The sequence below is a fragment of the Schistocerca serialis genome, chromosome 7 (genome assembly GCF_023864345.2).
Source record: "Schistocerca serialis cubense isolate TAMUIC-IGC-003099 chromosome 7, iqSchSeri2.2, whole genome shotgun sequence".
In the NCBI taxonomy this organism is placed as follows: Eukaryota; Metazoa; Arthropoda; class Insecta; order Orthoptera; family Acrididae; genus Schistocerca; species Schistocerca serialis.
In genome coordinates, this window is record NC_064644.1 from 553,334,915 (window position 1) to 553,353,046 (window position 18,132).

The 18,132-nt window shown below is 46.1% G+C and overlaps 1 protein-coding gene across 5 annotated transcripts in view; it reads right to left on the bottom strand.

Moving 5' to 3' along the window:
* Positions 1-18,132, bottom strand: part of LOC126412841 (homeodomain-interacting protein kinase 2) — a 212,253-nt gene that overhangs the window by 94,917 nt on the left and 99,204 nt on the right. For all 5 annotated transcript variants that reach the window (XM_050082684.1, XM_050082687.1, XM_050082685.1 and 2 more), the window contains exon 13: positions 290-566. In XM_050082684.1, the coding sequence (XP_049938641.1) occupies positions 290-566 (277 nt within the window). The remainder of the gene's footprint in view (positions 1-289; positions 567-18,132) is intronic.

Consider the following 18,132-nt stretch of genomic DNA (forward strand, 5'->3'; position numbering starts at 1 on the left):
CAACAAAAAGCCTGCAACACTGGAACTATTTAATATATGTAGTATGTTCATCAATAACAGAAAACAAGGTGGTATCCAGTACAAGTGGTTGTACCTGGTCGTAAGTTTATGGCACTGCCTGTAATTCAATTCTACTGCAAATGCCAGATGAGAGTGAAATTTGGTGACTTACATTAAAAACATGAAAAGTCACTTGCCCAATAAATAACAATAGTTAGACAAAAATTCTTTTCCTGTGATTTAAACCTCTCTTTCCTTTAGCATAAGGACAATCCTAAAACATACGTACCTGATGGTGGTGTTCCTTCTTTCACTCTCTTCTTGACAGGGCTAAGTTGTGTAGGTTCTTTCTTTGGCACATGCTGCAGCGTGAGATGGTGGTGGTGATGGTGATGGTGGTGAGAAGTAGTTTGTGCAGGGGGTGCCAAATGTGTTGTTGTTTTTGGAACACTTCTCTTGCTTGAGCTACTCCACTGATGACTCCCTGATGAAGACTGGTGTTCAACCAAACCTGACTGATAAACATCAGCAGTGGCCACATCAACAGGAAACACTGGCCGGTGTTCCTAAACACACATAAAACAAGAAATAGAACTTAGCTTTTGAATCAAAATGAGTCAACAGTTTTAAACAACTATACAACATATTTAAACTTCAGTAACTGAACTGAGAACAGTTAGTCAAAACAAATAACAAGGAAAAAATTCAAAGCGAAAATCTAAAATATACTGCACTAACAAAAGCTGAAAAAGGGATATAGCAAAGAGTATATGCAGAAGGAAACTAAGTGCTAATTACACACAGAAAGAAATAAGTGCTAAATAACACCACAAAAAAGAAAAACTGATGTGAACAAGGATGCCAACATCCAAATTGCAGACAATAAAGTACGATGAGGGTATATTACAACGACATGTCAGAAGGTGCTGGAATAAAGAGTTATGATATTTAGTGAAAGGTCGTGTTGCAATTTTATTTTGCTTCATCTTAATTTGTGTGTTTCAATTAGAAAAATGTTTTCACTAGTTCTGTGATTGAGTCCATTAGGTTGCAATACAGAAAAATCTGGAAATTTTTCTTCACATTACTGTATTGATGCAGAGATGATGTACAAAGCTGCCTATACTCAAGGAAACTATAGTCTGAGTTGTATTTATGTTTTGTTGTTGTGGTCTTCAGTCCTGAGACTGGTTTGATGCAGCTCTCCATGCTACTCTATCCTGTGCAAGCTTTTTCATCTCCCAGTACCTACTGCAACCTACATCCTTCTGAATCTGCTTAGTGTATTCATCTCTTGGTCTCCCTCTACGATTTTTACCCTCCACGCTGCCCTCCAATACTAAATTGGTGATCCCTTGATGCCTCAGAACATGTCCTACCAACCGATCCCTTCTTCTGGTCAAGTTGTGCCACAAACTTCTCTTCTCCCCAATCCTATTCAATACTTCCTCATTAGTTACGTGATCTACCCATCTAATCTTCAGCATTCTTCTGTAGCACCACATTTCGAAAGCTTCTATTCTCTTCTTGTCCAAACCATTTATCGTCCATGTTTCACTTCCATACATGGCTACACTCCATACGAATACTTTCAGAAATGACTTCCTGACATTTAAATCAATACTGGATGTTAACAAATTTCTCTTCTTCAGAAACGCTTTCCTTGCCATTGCCAGCCTACATTTTATATCCTCTCTACTTCGACCATCATCAGTTATTTTGCTCCCCAAATAGCAAAACTCCTTTACTACTTTAAGTGCCTCATTTCCTAATCTAATTCCCTCAGCATCACCCGACTTAATTAGACTACATTCCATTATCCTTGTTTTGCTTTTGTTGATGTTCATCTTATATCCTCCTTTCAAGACACTGTCCATTCCATTCAACTGCTCTTCCAAGTCCTTTGCTGTCTCTGACAGAATTACAATGTCATCGGCGAACCTCAAAGTTTTTATTTCTTCTCCATGAATTTTAATACCTACTCCGAATTTTTCTTTTGTTTCCTTTACTGCTTGCTCAATATACAGATTGAACAACATCGGGGAGAGGCTACAACCCTGTCTTACTCCCTTCCCAACCACTGCTTCCCTTTCATGTCCCTCGACTCTTATAACTGCCATCTGGTTTCTGTACAAATTGTAAATAGCCTTTCGCTCCCTGTATTTTACCCCTGCCACCTTTAGAATTTGAAAGAGAGTATTCCAGTCAACATTGTCAAAAGCTTTCTCTAAGTCTACAAATGCTAGAAACGTAGGTTTGCCTTTCCTTAATCTTTCTTCTAAGATTAGTCGTAAGGTCAGTATTGCCTCACGTGTTCCAACATTTCTACGGAATCCAAACTGATCTTCCCCGAGGTTGGCCTCTACCAGTTTTTCCATTCGTCTGTAAAGAATTCGTGTTAGTATTTTGCAGCTGTGACTTATTAAGCTGATAGTTCGGTAATTTTCACATCTGTCAACACCTGCTTTCTTTGGGATTGGAATTATTATATTCTTCTTGAAGTCTGAGGGTATTTCGCCTGTTTCATACATCTTGCTCACCAGATGGTAGAGTTTTGTCATGACTGGCTCTCCCACGGCCGTCAGTAGTTCCAATGGAATATTGTCTACTCCGGGGGCCTTGTTTCGACTCAGGTCTTTCAGTGCTCTGTCAAACTCTTCACGCAGTATCATATCTCCCATTTCATCTTCATCTACATCCTCTTCCATTTCCATAATATTGTCCTCAAGTACATCGCCCTTGTATAAACCCTCTATATACTCCTTCCACCTTTCTGCCTTCCCTTCTTTGCTTAGAACTGGGTTGCCATCTGAGCTCTTGATATTCATACAAGTGGTTCTCTTATCTCCAAAGGTCTCTTTAATTTTCCTGTAGGCGGTATCTATCTTACCCCTAGTGAGATAGGCCGCTACATCCTTACATTTGTCCTCTAGCCATCCCTGCTTAGCCATTTTGCACTTCCTGTCGATCTCATTTTTGAGACGTTTGTATTCCTTTTTGCCTGTTTCACTTACTGCATTTTTATATTTCCTCCTTTCATCAATTAAATTCAATATTTCTTCTGTTACCCAAGGATTTCTACTAGCCCTCGTCTTTTTACCTACTTGATCCTCTGCTGCCTTCGCCACTTCATCCCTCAAAGCTACCCATTCTTCTTCTACTGTATTTATTTCCCCCATTCCTGTCAATTGCTCCCTTATGCTCTCCCTGAATCTCTGTATAACCTCCGGTTCTTTTAGTTTATCCAGGTCCCATCTCCTTAAATTCCCACCTTTTTGCAGCTTCTTCAGTTTTAATCTACAGGTCATAACCAATAGATTGTGGTCAGAGTCCACATCTGCCCCTGGAAATGTCTTACAATTTAAAACCTGGTTCCTAAATCTCTGTCTTACCATTATATAATCTATCTGATACCTTTTAGTATCTCCAGGGTTCTTCCATGTATACAACCTTCTTTCATGATTCTTAAACCAAGTGTTAGTTATGATTATGTTGTGCTCTGTGCAAAATTCTACCAGGCGGCTTCCTCTTTCATTTCTGTCCCCCAATCCATATTCACCTACTATGTTTCCTTCTCTCCCTTTTCCTACACTCGAATTCCAGTCACCCATGACTATTAAATTTTCGTCTCCCTTCACAATCTGAATAATTTCTTTTATTTCATCATACATTTCTTCAATTTCTTCGTCATCTGCAGAGCTAGTTGGCATGTAAACTTGTACTACTGTAGTAGGTGTGGGCTTCGTATCTATCTTGGCCACAATAATGCGTTCACTATGCTGTTTGTAGTAGCTTACCCGCATTCCTATTTTCCTATTCATTATTAAACCCATAAACCCATGTCATATAAAAAAAAGAAATTTATGTTACATACATAAAATATCCCAACTGTTATCTGTAAATGTCCACACTCCTATTCATTTCATGATTGACACCTGACTGAGCTAATATTCTGGTTGCACTGCGTAGCCACCATCAATGTGCTGTACCTTGCCAAAATCTTCTTTTATTTGATGTATGAATATTACATTTACATTGAAATGGGGTGACATACACTTTACAACAGCCGTTTTTAGCTGAGCATGCGGTGAACTGTTGATGTGTTCTGTCATTAGTTGTTTCAAATGATGCACGAGCAGTGTAACTGCAATCAATCAAAATGTAACACACTCCCTGAAATGTACTTACCGTATTTAATAGAATCTAAGCCGCACTTTTTTTCTGGTTTTAATAATCCAAAAAACCGCCTGCGGCTTAGAATCGAGTGCAAAGTAAGCGGAAGTTCTGAAAAATGTTGGTAGGTGCCGCCACAACTAACTTCTGCCGTCGAATGTATGTAGTGCTACACAGGCATGCTTTGCAGGCACAAAGATAAATACTGGTGCCAAAACCTCTGTGTCATATAAAAAAAAGAAAGGTGGATAACGAGCTTTTTTCTCTGCCCCGAGTTTCGACCACTGCATTTTCATACATTATCCAACGAAGTAAATACAAATTAAGTATTGTTCATTTTCGAATTTAGCGGCATTTCAATGTACTACGAAAATCCGACTGACAAGACTGTTTGGGATGTTTGTCAATATGACCAACTCTATGTTCTGAATTTTTTCTTACCTGTGAGAAGAGATGGTTGCCAATAGGAACTTTTATGAATTGTGAATCACATGCAATATTCTCTTCACCATAAGAATAATACGAATATAAACATTTTGCCATGTATTCTTTCATGTTTGCTGCTATCTCATTTAAAACCTGTCTGCCTAATAAACTACGAAACTAGAGGGAGACAACAGCAAACGCGGAAGAATATACATATTATGTCATGTCTATATTCGTATTATTCTTGTGCCTAATAGTGATACAGTCAGAAATGAAGCACGGCAATTGACTAGCTTTTTAAATCTAAGATGACTAACTTCTGTGCAGAATGTAATGTACTAAAGAGGCGTCTGCAAAGATTTTCAAAAAAAGAAAAATTTTCGCTAAACTCTCGTTCAGAACATCATCTATCATACGCATTCTATTATTTGGTTCTTGTTGATCATTATCAAAGAAAGCAGCAGTGTTAGTAACAACAAATAGCAGTCTCTTGCTATTGTTTCGCTAATGAGACAATTCCTCTCTCTCTTAAGCAAGCCATCCCACTAACGGCGACAGGTCGTAAACACAGAATGCAACAAACAATGCATGACACAGTACAGTAATACATTTTTAGCTTAGAATGACGTAAACACCTATATCAAAGAAAAATAAGCAATCAATTCAAACCAGATGAAGCACGTGAAAAAGGAAGGGTACCCGTATAAATACGGACGGAGTGCCTGACGCATAGCAATGGCTACCTGGTATAGCTTAACTGCTAAGCTTACGACTCGAACCAAACTACTGTAGGTGTATCGTCATTTGTTCGACCTAAATTGTGTCTCATATTACAATGGACCAACATTGTTTCGATTTGGAGGTGCGGCCTAAAACTTTTCTCTCCCCTTGAATTTCGAGTCTCAAATTTCAGGTGCGGCTTAGATTCGGGAAATTTTTTTTCCTTGATTTCCAGTCTCATTTTTCAGGTGCGGCTTAGATTTGAGTGCGGCTTAGATTCGAGTAAATACAGTAGTATATACGCAGCAGATAAAACAAACATATTTTCTGTCAACACATTCTTGCACAGAAAAACAATAAAAATAAACAACAGGAAAGTAAAACAGTTGTTTTACAACCAAACAATGCAGTTGTGGCTGTAGGAGACAATGTTAAATGGATTTAATATATTCCTCTACAGGAAGAAATATAAATTAAACTGTTGTGTTGTGATCTGGTAACTGAAATGAATGTGTAATACATTTGCTATTAATATATTCTTCTATAGGAAAGTACAAGACATAAAAATAAAACTTGTTTTACGCTCTAATAATTTGATGTGGGCACAGCAGATAAAAATGCATTCGCTATTAACACATTATTCTACAGGAAACGGTAAGAAAGGAAATAAAATAGAAATTTTGGTATATTATCTAATACCTCAGATGGGCAAACAAACATAAAACTGCATTTGCAATTAACATAGAATTTGCCCAAAAGTGGAAGACTGGCGTGCTACCACCAAGTGTGCAGGCCGCCTCAGATACATCACAATCTCTAGCAGGCAAAGCATTTGCGGCCATGCATTGTAAAGAGCATCTGGCAACAGGGCAATCCTGTGGCCAATCGGAGCATGTGGTGCCAAGTTTCCGTAGTTTAAAAATTGTGTATTGTCGGCCCACACAACATTAGTAATTTTGGTTCCTACTGGCATCAGCTATCCAGGGTTAAAATTTTGTGACACAATTTTTCTCCACCCAGTATAGCAGCCAATTATACGCTGGCCAGCTCTTTTTTTGTCACATTCGGTAGTGTGAAAAACCTAAAATGTTGTTTCTTAATTCATGTTATCATGGAATGTCTTTCTCTTTACACTGTGAAATGCTGTATCTACTCTTGTTATGATTGTTTGTTTTGTTGTGTTTTAGGGCGCAAAAACAAGTAGGGTCATACGCATCCATGCCAAAATTGTAGAACACAAAGGCAAAAAGAAGAGTTAAAAACGACTACTCACCAGTCCTAATCGACGGAAGAGAAGACAGCTAAGAACAGTGATGTGCACAAAAGTCTATAAAATACGCCATAGAGAAACAGGGTGCAGAACTAAAACTTAAATGGCCTTCGCCACATTGCTACAACAGATAAAAAGTAAAATGCGGTCCACAGCCCACGCATCGTTGGCTAAGACGGCCCATAATTTAGATGGCAAAGACAAACACAAGCGTAAGCAGTTAAAAAAAGGACATTCTGTCAGGAAATGGCGGGCAGTCAAAATTTGAGGCGCAATAGGCACGAAGTGGTGGGGGAGACCCCCTTAACAAATGGCGATGGCTGAAAAGACAGTGCCCAAAACGGAACCTAGTTAAAATTATCTCCTCGCGGCGAGAGGGACGAGAGGAGGTCGTCCAAGCCACTGGGAGACGTTTAATAGCCTGGAGCTTGTTCCCATGATGGGAGGAACAGTGATGATGCCAAAGTGACACCACCTGCTGACAGACAGCAACACAGATATCATCAGAGGGAGTGAAAGAACTAGTGGGCTGAGGTACGAGGGCTGCAGCCTTGGTAGCAGCGTCAGTGGCCTTGTTTCCAGGCAGACCGACGTGATCAGGAGCCCACATAATGACAGTGGTTCCATTAAGACTGAGCAAGTGACTGTTTTCCTGGACCCATTGCACCAAGGGATGGATGGCGTGCAGCATACACAGGCTTTGAAGGGCGCTGAGAGAGTGTGAAAGATGACGCAATTGAAAAACCCCTGTCACTGTATGAACTGCGTGGCCTGATACATGGCAAAGAGCTCTGCAGTAAATACTGAGCAGTGTCCTGGAAACCGATACCAAAAAACCTTGGCACCAATGATGAAGCCACACAAAGGTACTATTGCAAAATACCGTGCGAAGGTCGTGAAACTGAAGGCAATAAAGCAAGGCTGGAGTAGCCTCCTTAGGAAGCAAATAAAGGCCAAAGCGAACTCAAGCCGCTGCACAAAGCCAAGGCAGTGATGGGTTCACACCTGCTGGGAAACTTGCAGGTAGCGTGAAGTTAAGCTGCCGGAGCAAAAGCTAAAGCGAGAAGTAACAAAGAGGGACGAGCCCCATACTGGAGATCAAAGAAGTCTTCGAAGAAGGTGGCATAGGATGGGTGGCCATGCAGGCAGACAAACGGCATGCATATGCATTTCTGCCGAGGAGAAAGTCATGGTGGTAGAACAGCGGTAGTTTGGCAGCTTCTGCATACAGACACTCAACTGGGCTACTGTAAAAGGCACCAGTGGCCAAATGGATGGTGGGGTGGGGGTTAAAATGGATTGGGAAAAAATGCGACACCTCAAAGCAGTTGTGAGGATGCCAATTTTGTTTCCGAAGGCAGAGAACAAGTGGACGCTGCGATTGTAAGGGCAGCCATAAATCCTCTTAGTTGGATCGAAGACCGCGAACGTTACATTGGAGGACTGTCACGATGAGGAAAAAATGAAGTGGTGGCTGCCGAGTCCCAGCCTTTGAAGACTCACTGCAAGAGGGCACAGAGTCATGAGGATCCTGCTCCATAAGGTCGACAGAAGTATCGGCATTCTTCTGCTGTCGGCAGTCTGCAGAGTCTTAGGACTTGGAGGTCGGCCGGGTGAGGTGACACTGTCGAAGAGGATCTTCAAGTCAATGAAGGAGAAGATTGTTTGCCTCTGTTTGACTTTTTTGAGCCTTTCTGGTTATCAGAGGTGTTGGTTGACTGGAGGGACGTTGGAAGTCTTCAAGGAAGTATTCCTTCTATTCTTTGCTGTCTGCCAGTTGTGGAGCTGGTGACTTCGCCCCGTGAGGCAGAAATTGGTTGCGTGTTGCACAGCTGGAGGAGGAGATGGAGATGGAGACGCTACCATGATGCTGGGCAATTTCACAAACAGTGCTACATTTGAGATCGCATGTCTGCGTGGCCATGTCCTTCATGGAGAGAGATGTAGCATGAACAGTACTGCAGGTACCAGATGGTAGAACACAGGGTTTCCGACTAGCCAACAACTTGCGAGCGACCGGGTAAGGCACTTTTTCCTTCACCCAGATCTCCCAGACAGCTAGCTCATCGAGATACATGGGACAATCGTGGGAGGAGGTGGTAGGGTTGCCATTGCAGTTAACGCAGCTGGAAGAAGGAGGTGGACAATCATCCTCATGGGCATCCTTACCACAGGTTACATATTTGGCTGGGTGTCAACAGGACTCTCAAGTGTGGTTGTAACGATGACACTGTTAGCAGTGCATAGGATTCTGAATATATAGTCTGACTGCGATAATTTCATAAGCTGCTTTGATCTCTGATGGAAGAACCACTCTATCAAAAGTGAGAAAGAGGGTGCATGTGGGCACTAAGGAGGTGTCGATGTTTTTCATCACCCAATGGACACAATGGCACCCTGATCAGAGAGGTATGTTTGAATTTTTGCCTCGGTCAGACCATGAAGTAGCCTAGTGTAAATAGCAACACAGGAAGAATTCAGCCTTCAATGGGCCTCAACACTAACAGGATAGCCACAGAGGAGCAAAGCTGCGAGCAGTTTTTGTGCTCGAGAGTCAGAAGTAATCTCCAAAAGCAAAATACCATTGCGTAAACAAGATCTGAATTTCACAGGACCAACAATTGCATCAACATCTTTCTGAATAATAAACAGATTTACCATAGCGAAGGACTGACCTTCTTCAGTACCTGAAACTATGAGGAACCATGGTGCAGCTGGTAGGGTCTTTGAATGTTAGCCTCATTGTGTTTATGTTTCGTAGCCACTAACTGTGAAGATGATTGGCTCATTGCGAGAAAACCCCTATGATTGCCATCGTCTCTGATGGTGCTCTCCTTCCAACTGGGGGCCCCCTTCAGAAGGGGTCTTACCTGCCTTAGGTGATTGTTCACACCTCCGGTCACGCCTCCCGAACACCTGACAGAGGGACAATCAGCAATTTGGGAAGGTAGCAGTTCAGGCAATAACCTCTTCCTGGGCCTGGCCTTTACCGTGGGTTACATGCGAATGCTACCTGTCAACCCAGGGCTAGGAATTACGTGTTACCCAGTCACCTGTTAGGCATCACACGCGTGAGCCAGCCTTCAGGAGCGCACAGGGAGGAAGAAGAAAAAAAGGAACCTCAAACACCAAAGCGGAGGAAGGATAGGAGAAATGAACGAAGAAAGGAAAAAGGAACAGTGAAGAGTATCCTGATATTGACTACCAAAAATGTAGAATACATTTTCAAAAACAGTCCAGACACTTTCCTTAAAAAAAAAAAGTGAGAAGAAGAAGAAGAAGAAGAAGAAGAAGAAGAAGAAAAAGAAAAAGGAAGGAAGGAAGGCTGGGGGCCCATGGTAGCCAAGCAAGAATCCACCAAACAGCGGCAAGCCTGCTGGGTATGTTCTTGTTATGAAGTAACCACCAGTTGGTTGGTTGGATGATTAAAGGGACCAAACTACTAGGTCATTGGGTCATCCGTATATCAGGGATTTCCTACTGCGCAACACTCCAGGAAAGAAAACTTGAAAGTTTACTAAAGGTCAGTGAAGCTGAGACAATGGACAAAAACAAGTTAAGGTGCCCCATCTAGGGAGCAGCTGGAAGCCACTGAAAGCAGAGTGCAATGTGCCCCTGCCAATTGCCAGACGTACTCCACTCAGAGATTGCCTTGGAAAGACTAACTACACAGACAGGGCAAGAGAAGCACAGTATGACGGAAGATGAACAAGTCTAATGTATCATGTGAGAGGGGGGAAGAAATGTACAACAGCAGGGTAGGGTGAGGGCCAGAGTGGATCACCAGTCACAGACCAGTCTGGTCAGAGGAGGCAACAGAACCTCTCAATGGGCCGATAAGGTTAAGCAGCCCTTTCTTAATGAGACTGGTGAAAGCCCAGCTCACAAATAAAACTTAAAACCAAGCAGCCACTGAGGCTTCATTTCCTAATACCAGGAGTAGAAAGTGAGGGAGATTAAGAGTCCACCACAGGGTAGCTATGTTGGGACATTTCTGCAAAAGTGGACCACAGTCAAATGGGAGCTGCAATGACAGTGGGGTGGGTCCCTGCTACGGAGGAGATGACCATGATTCAGCCAAGTATGGCTGATGCGGAACCAGCAAAGAACGGTATAGAGTCCTAGCGAGAGGCCTGCATGGAGGCCCTATACAGATTCATGGTCTCCTTTATAGCCCGTAGTCTGTTTGATGAAGTCAGAGAAAGCCCTTCTGTATTCCAGACACCTAAAATTTGAATACATTAATACCAATTGGAGGTCTGTTTCCGGAATACTGATTTCCAGAGTCAGTTTACTGTAGCCAGTTTGGCCAAGCTATAAGTGAGTTCATTCCCCGAGACTTGGATGTGGCCCGGGGTCCAGAAGAAGATCACTGAACATCCACATTGTTCAAGGGCATATAGAGAATCCTGGATAGCCATGACCAAGGGATGTTTTTTATTTTTTTTGTTTTAGGGCGCACAACTTCAATGGTCATTAGCGCCCAGACTACGTTAGGAATGCACCGCGAGGCACAAGTTTAAAACAGCAACTAAAAGGGAAAACACGATAAAAGATTGACAGGCATAGGATTAAAAAACAGCATAATCAAATGGCCTTAGACAGGTTTGTCAAGTTGATAAAACGAAGAACGCGAGCAGCTGCTCCTGGGTCATCCGCTAAAATGGCATCGAGAGTACGTGGCAGGCCAAGATCAAGACGCAGTGTAGTAAAATCCGGACAGGACATTAAAATGTGGCGGACCGTCAGCAATTGCCCACATGGGCAGAACAGCGCCGGCGCAGCCGTCGGCAGATGGCGATGGCTGAACCGGCAGTGTCCAATCCGTAACCGGGCCAAAACTACCTCCTCCCTCCGAGAAGGGTGGGGTGTGAGGAGGACGTCCAAGCCGCGGGAAGAGGTTTCAAGACCCCAAGCTTGTTGTCCGTAAGTGCAGCCCAATCGGCATGCCACAGCGATAAAATGCACCGACAAATGACCCTGCTACAATCTGATGAAGGGACACAACAAGAAGCTGTCCGTGGCTGGAGGACCGCAGCCTTGGCCGTGGCATCTGCAGCTTCGTTCCCAGGGATACCGACATGGCCAGGAACCCACATAAAGCTAACCGGAGAACCGTCGTCCACCAGCTGCTGAAGAGAGCGTTGGATCCGGTGCACGAAAGGGTGAACCGGATACTGATCACTGAGGCTCTGGATGGTGCTCAGGGAATCGGAGCAGATGACATAAGCAGAATGTCGGTGGCGGTAGATATAAAGAACAGCCTGGTAGAGGGCAAAGAGCTCAGCTGTGAAGACTGAACAATGGCTATGGAGCCGGTATTTGAAACTGTGTGTCCCGACAATAAAAGAACACCCGACCCCGTCATTGGTCTTAGAGCCATCTGTATAAATGAAGGTCATATTAATGAACTTCGAACGAAGTTCGACAAAACGGGAGTGGTATACCGAACCGGGGGTAACCTCCTTTGGGAGCGAGCTGAGGTCAAGGTGAACGCGAACCTGAGCCTGGAGCCAAGGTGGCGTGTGGCTCTCGCCCTCTCTAAAGGTTGCAGGGAGTGAAAAACCAAGGTGTTGAAGGAGGCGACGAAAGCGAACTCCAGGGGGTAGCAGGGCAGAGACATACAACCCGTATTGACGATCGAGAGGGTCGTCAAAAAAGGAATGATAAGACGGGTGGTCGGGCATTGACAGTAGCCAACAGGCATACCGACAAAGCAGTATATCCCACCGGTAGGTCAGTGGCAATTCACCGGCTTCAGCATGAAGACTCTCGACGGGACTAGTATAAAACGCTCCGATCGCAAGACGTAAACCCCAATCTTGTATGGAGTTGAGGTGGCGTAAGATGGACGGCCGTGCAGAAGAGTATACGAAGCTCCCCTAATCCAGCTTTGAGCGGACGATCGACCGACATAGGCGAAGTAGGACGGTTCGATCCGCTCCCCACGACATACCACTGTGAACACGGAGGACATTTAGAGAACGGGTACAACGGGCAGCCAAATAAGACACATGTGGAGACCAGCTAAGTTTCCTGTCAAATGTAAGACCTAAAAATTTTGTTGTCTCCACGAATGGGAAAGCAACGGGACGGAGTCGTAAGGACGGTGGGAGGAACTCTTTGTAGTGCCAGAAGTTAATAGAGACAGTCTTCTCGGCAGAAAAACGGAAGCCATTGGCGACACTCCAGGAGTAAAGATAGTCAAGAGAACGCTGAAGACAGCACTCCAGGAAACATGTACGCTGCGCGCTGCAATAGATGGTAAAATCGTTCACGAAAAGGTAGCCTGATACATCAGCTGGGAGGCAATCCATTATTGGATTGATCGCTATGGCGAAGAGAGCGATGCTCAAAACTGAGCCCTGTGGCACCCCATTCTCCTGGCGAAAGGTGTCTGACAGAACAGAACCCACACGTACCCTGAACTGTCGATCCATTAAAAAGGAACGAATAAAAAGAGGGAGGCGACCGCGAAGGCCCCATGTATGCATGGTGCGGAGAATGTCCGCCCTCCAACAGGTGTCGTAAGCCTTCTCCAAATCAAAGAACACAGCCGCGGTCGGGCGCTTCCGCAAGAAGTTATTCATAATGAAGGTCGACAAGGGAACCAGATGGTCAACAGCAGAGCGGCACCTACGAAATCCACATTGTACATTGGTAAGTAGGCGTCAAGATTCGAGCAGCCAAACCAAACGAGAGTTAACCATTCGCTCCATCACCTTACAGACACAGCTGGTAAGCGAGATGGGTCGATAACTGGAAGGCAAGTGCTTGTCCTTCCCCGGCTTAGGAATCGGTACAACAATAGACTCGCGCCAGCATGCGCGAACATGTCCCTCAATCCAGATGCGATTATAAGTACGAAGAAGGAAACCTTTGAAACTTCCTGGCAGATTAAAACTGTGTGGCCGACCGAGACTCGAACTCGGGACCTTTGCCTTTCGCGGGCAAGTGCTCTACCAACTGAGCTACCGAAGCACGACTCACGCCCGGTACTCACAGCTTTACTTCTGCCAGTATCTCGTCTCCTACCTTCCAAACTTTACAGAAGCTCTCCTGCGAACCTTGCAGAACTAGCACTCCTGAAAGAAAGGATATTGCGGAGACATGGCTTAGCCACAGCCTGGGGGATGTTTCCAGAATGAGATTTTCACTCTGCAGTGGAGTGTGCGCTGATATGAAACTTCCTGGCAGATTAAAACTGTGTGGCCGACCGAGACTCGAACTCGGGACCTTTGCCTTTCGCGGGCAAGTGCTCTAGGTAGGAGACGAGGTACTGGCAGAAGTAAAGCTGTGAGTACCGGGCATGAGTCGTGCTTCGGTAGTCAGTTGGTAGAGCACTTGCCCGCGAAAGGCAAAGGTCCCGAGTTCGAGTCTCGGTCGGCCACACAGTTTTAATCTGCCAGGAAGTTTCATATCAGCGCACAGTCCGCTGCAGAGTGAAAATCTCATTCTGGAAGGAAACCTTTACCCGCAGGAGAAAGGTTCTTCAGCACCTGAATATGAATAGAATCAGGCCCTGGAGCGGAGGACCGTGACCGGGCAGTGCATTTTCGAGTTCCCGCATGGTGAAAGGAGCGGAAGTTAGGTGGCCTAGCCTCCTCTGCCCGTTTTCGGGGGAGGAAGGCAGGGTGGTAATGAGCGGAGCTCGAAACCTCTGCGAAAAAGCGGCCGAAGGAATTGGAGACATCCTCAGGGGCCACAAGGACGTCATTCGCGACCGTCAAGCCAGAAACTGGTGAGTGGACCTCAGTGCCAGATAGCCGGCGCAGGCTACCTCAGACAACAGAAGAAGGAGTAAAACTGTTGAAGGTGCTTGTGAAAGTAGCCCAGCTGCCTTTCTTGCTTTCTTTAATAATACGACGGCACTGCGCACGTAATCGTTTATAACTGATACAATTCACCACTGTAGGGTGGCGTTTAAAGGTGCGTAAAGCACATCGACGAGCACATAAAGCGTCTCTACATGCTGCGGTCCACCAGGGGACCGGTACGCAACGTAGAGGAGAAGTAGTGTGAGGGATGGAATATTCAGTAGCAGTGAGAATGACTTCCGTGAGGTGTGCGACCTGACTATCGTAGCTTGTGAAGGTTTGATCCTGAAAGGTCACCCTGGAAGAGAATAGCCCCCAGTCTGCTTTGGAGATGTTCCAACTAGTTGAGCACGGAGAGGGGGTATGATGCAGGAGATGGATGACACACAGGAAGTGGTCGCCCGAATATGTATCTGAAAGGGAATACCACTCAAACCGGCGTGCAAGTTGGGTAGTACATATAGAGAGGTCTAAATGGGAATAGGTGTGAGATGTGTCTGAAAGAAAAGTAGGGGCGCCAGTATTGAGGCAGACAAGATTGAGCTGGTTGAAAAGGTCTGCTAACAGGGAGCCCCTCGGGCAGGATGCTGGAGAGCCCCAAAGGGGATGGTGGGCACTGAGGTCCCCAGTTAACAAAAATGGTGCAGGTAGCTGAGCAATAATTTGCATCATGTCTGCCCTGGTAACGGAAGACGACGACGGAGTGTAAATGGTACAAATGGAAAATGTAAAAGTGGGAACAGTAATTCGGACGGCAACTGCCTGCAGGCCGGTGTGCAATGTGATGGGATCGTAGTAAATATCATCCCGAACCAGCAACATAACCTCTCCATGAGCCGGAATACATACCACAGGGGGTAGGTCAAAATGCACAGAGGTGTAGTGTGCCAAGGCAATGTGATTGCATGGGCGTAGCTTCGTTTCCTGGAGGGCTACGACGAGCGGACGGTGCAAGCGGAGCAGCAACTTCAAGTCCTCTCGGTTGGAGCGAATGCTGCGAATATTCCAGTGGATAAGTGCCATCGTGAGAAGAAAAGGAAGATGAAAGAAGGGGTCACCTCGAAGGCCGCTGAGGGCCTGGCTTCGAGCGAGCACTGCCGCCGCTATCAGTAGGCAGACAGTCATCGTCCATTGCTTCTATAGGTTCATCGGCCATCTCGTTAAAATGGCCAGGAGGAGCAGCTTCCTCCGCTGGTGGACGGCCAGATGTTCGGCTACCAGCGGTGCGGCCAAGCGAAACGGATGACGGCCTGGGGCGCCAACCGCTGGGTGGCACAGGAGAAGAAATGCGTCGTGGCGGAGAAGGAGAACTGTGCTTCCTATGAGCCTTCTTGGAAGGTCGTTTAGTGGAAGCACTGGTTGACGGCTGGGAGTTCGAGGTACGTAGGAAGTCTGTACGGGACAGTTTCTTCTTGAAGGCCCGTGCATCTGACTTCTGGGTCTTCGTCTTGGCAGAAGCTGATGAAGGTGCTTGTGTCCGAGGGGTGATGGGAGGAAGAGGAGACATCGACCGCACGATCTTAGCACTGGCAGAACGGACGACCGTGGTGCTGAAGGTCAGATTGCATGTCTGCGTCACCACCTTACTGGTAGTCCGAGGAGAGGCAAGGACAGTACTGTATTTTCCCGCTGGGAGCAGCGTGGGCTTCCTACTAGCAAATAGCTTGCAAGCAGCCGAGGTGGACACTTTCACTTTGACCCGAATTTCTTGGATACAGCGTTCTTCCTTGTAGATGGGACAGTCGCGGGAGGACGCTGCATGGTCACCCTGATAGTTCACACAACGAGGAGATGGAGGTGGACAGTCACCCTCATGGGCATCCCTGCCAAGTGACACATTTAGCCGCATTGGTACAAGACTGGCTAGTGTGATTAAAACGCTGACACTGTCAGCAGCGCGTAGGTGTCGGGACATAGGGGCGAACAGAAATAACCTCGTAGCCCGATTTGATACGCGACGGCAGCTGAACACTATCAAAGGTCAAGAAAAGTGTCCGGGTCGGTACAAGGTCATTGTTGACCTTTTTTATGACCCTATGGACAGCCGTCACGCCCTGCTCAGCGAGGAAAGACTGAATCTCCTCGTCAGTCAATCCGTCGAGTGATCTAGTATATACCACACCACGAGACGAATTCAAAGTGCAGTGAGCCTCCACCCGGACAGGGAACGTGTACAGGAGTGTGGCCCGAAGCAGTTTTTGTGCCTGAAAGGCGCTCTCAGTTTCTAGTAACAAGGTACCATTACGCAACCTGATACACGACTTGACAGATCCGGCTATGGCATCTACGCCCTTCTGGATAACGAAAGGGTTGACAGAGGAAAAATCCTTGCCGTCCTCAGATCGAGAAACTACGAGGAACTGTGGGGCAGGCGGTAGTACTTTTGTCACCGGTGGCTGGTCAAGTTTCTGTTTATGGGCAGAAGTCGAGAGAGAAGAAGAAGAGAAATCCATTGCGGAGGAATCCCCCATGATTTCCAGCGTCTCTGATGGCGCGCTCCTTCCTTGTGGGGACCCTCTCAGAGGGCACTCCCGCCTTAGGGGAATGTTTACACCTCAGGTCACACCTCCCGAGAAACAGACGGAGGGACCAATCGGCATGGTCAGAAGGTATCAGCTCAGGCAATCACCCCTCTCTGGGCCTGGCCTTTACCAGGGGGTACGTGCGTGCCTTACTTGTCTACCCAGGGTGGGGAATTACACGTTACCCCGTCACCGGCTACGCGTGCGAACGCGTGGGTCGGCCTTCAGGCGCGCACAGGGAGGAAGGAAGAAGAGGAAAAAGAAGAGAGAGAGAGAGAGGGAGAGAGGGAGAGAGAGGACAGACTGTCTCAAACGCTGAGGCGGAGACCAGAGAAGGCAAGGAGAAGAAGGCAAAGGAAAGAGTAAGGAAGACAGTGAGATGGAGAAGAACAAAGTGAGGAACCAACTAAAGGAAGGAAGAAACGAGAAGAAGTGAAAAACCAAAATGACCGTAAAAATAGGTCGTGGAACCGTCCATCTCCGGACGCAGGCGGTAACTACCCCCTTGAGGGGGAGGGACTCCTTTTAGTCGCCTCTTACGATAGGCAGGAATACCTCGGGCCTATTCTAATCCCCGGACCCGCAGGGGGAACCAAGGGATGGCAAGGGTAGCACTAGTCGAGAGCTTGCAAACTGCACATGGAGTCACTGCAGACGAGAAAGGACCCACCAGTGCAAGAATGGATATACTCAAGAGCATGAGTGATGGCAACCAACTCTGCAGTGAAAAACTGCAGCAATCTGGCAAGGAACACAGTTCAGTATGTCCCCTGAGAGTACAAGATAAGCATACACGACCAGCAACCACTGAGTCATACGTGTAACTACTTCTGAACCCTGGGATGTGCCAAGGATGGAGAAAAATTGGCGGTGGAGGGGCATTAGGATGAACTGAGTGTTTCGGACCTTGTGACAGGTCAAGATGAAGCTGCGGCCAAGAGATGCATCACAGAGGTGTATGTGAGTGGTCCAGAGGGGAGGTGGAAGAGCAAACAACTGAAGTTCAGAGAGGACAGACAGGATGCGGATTGCAATTGTAATCCCTACCTGGGCCACCGTGGTGGGAGAGAGATTACCATGTTTGGAAACAGGAGATGGTAGTTTGGATGCTTAGAGTAGCCGCGAACGTGTGCAGCATAATTGACAAGCTGTTGTTAAGCCTGATCTGCAATGGAGGGATCCCAGCCCCCATGAGTAAGATGTT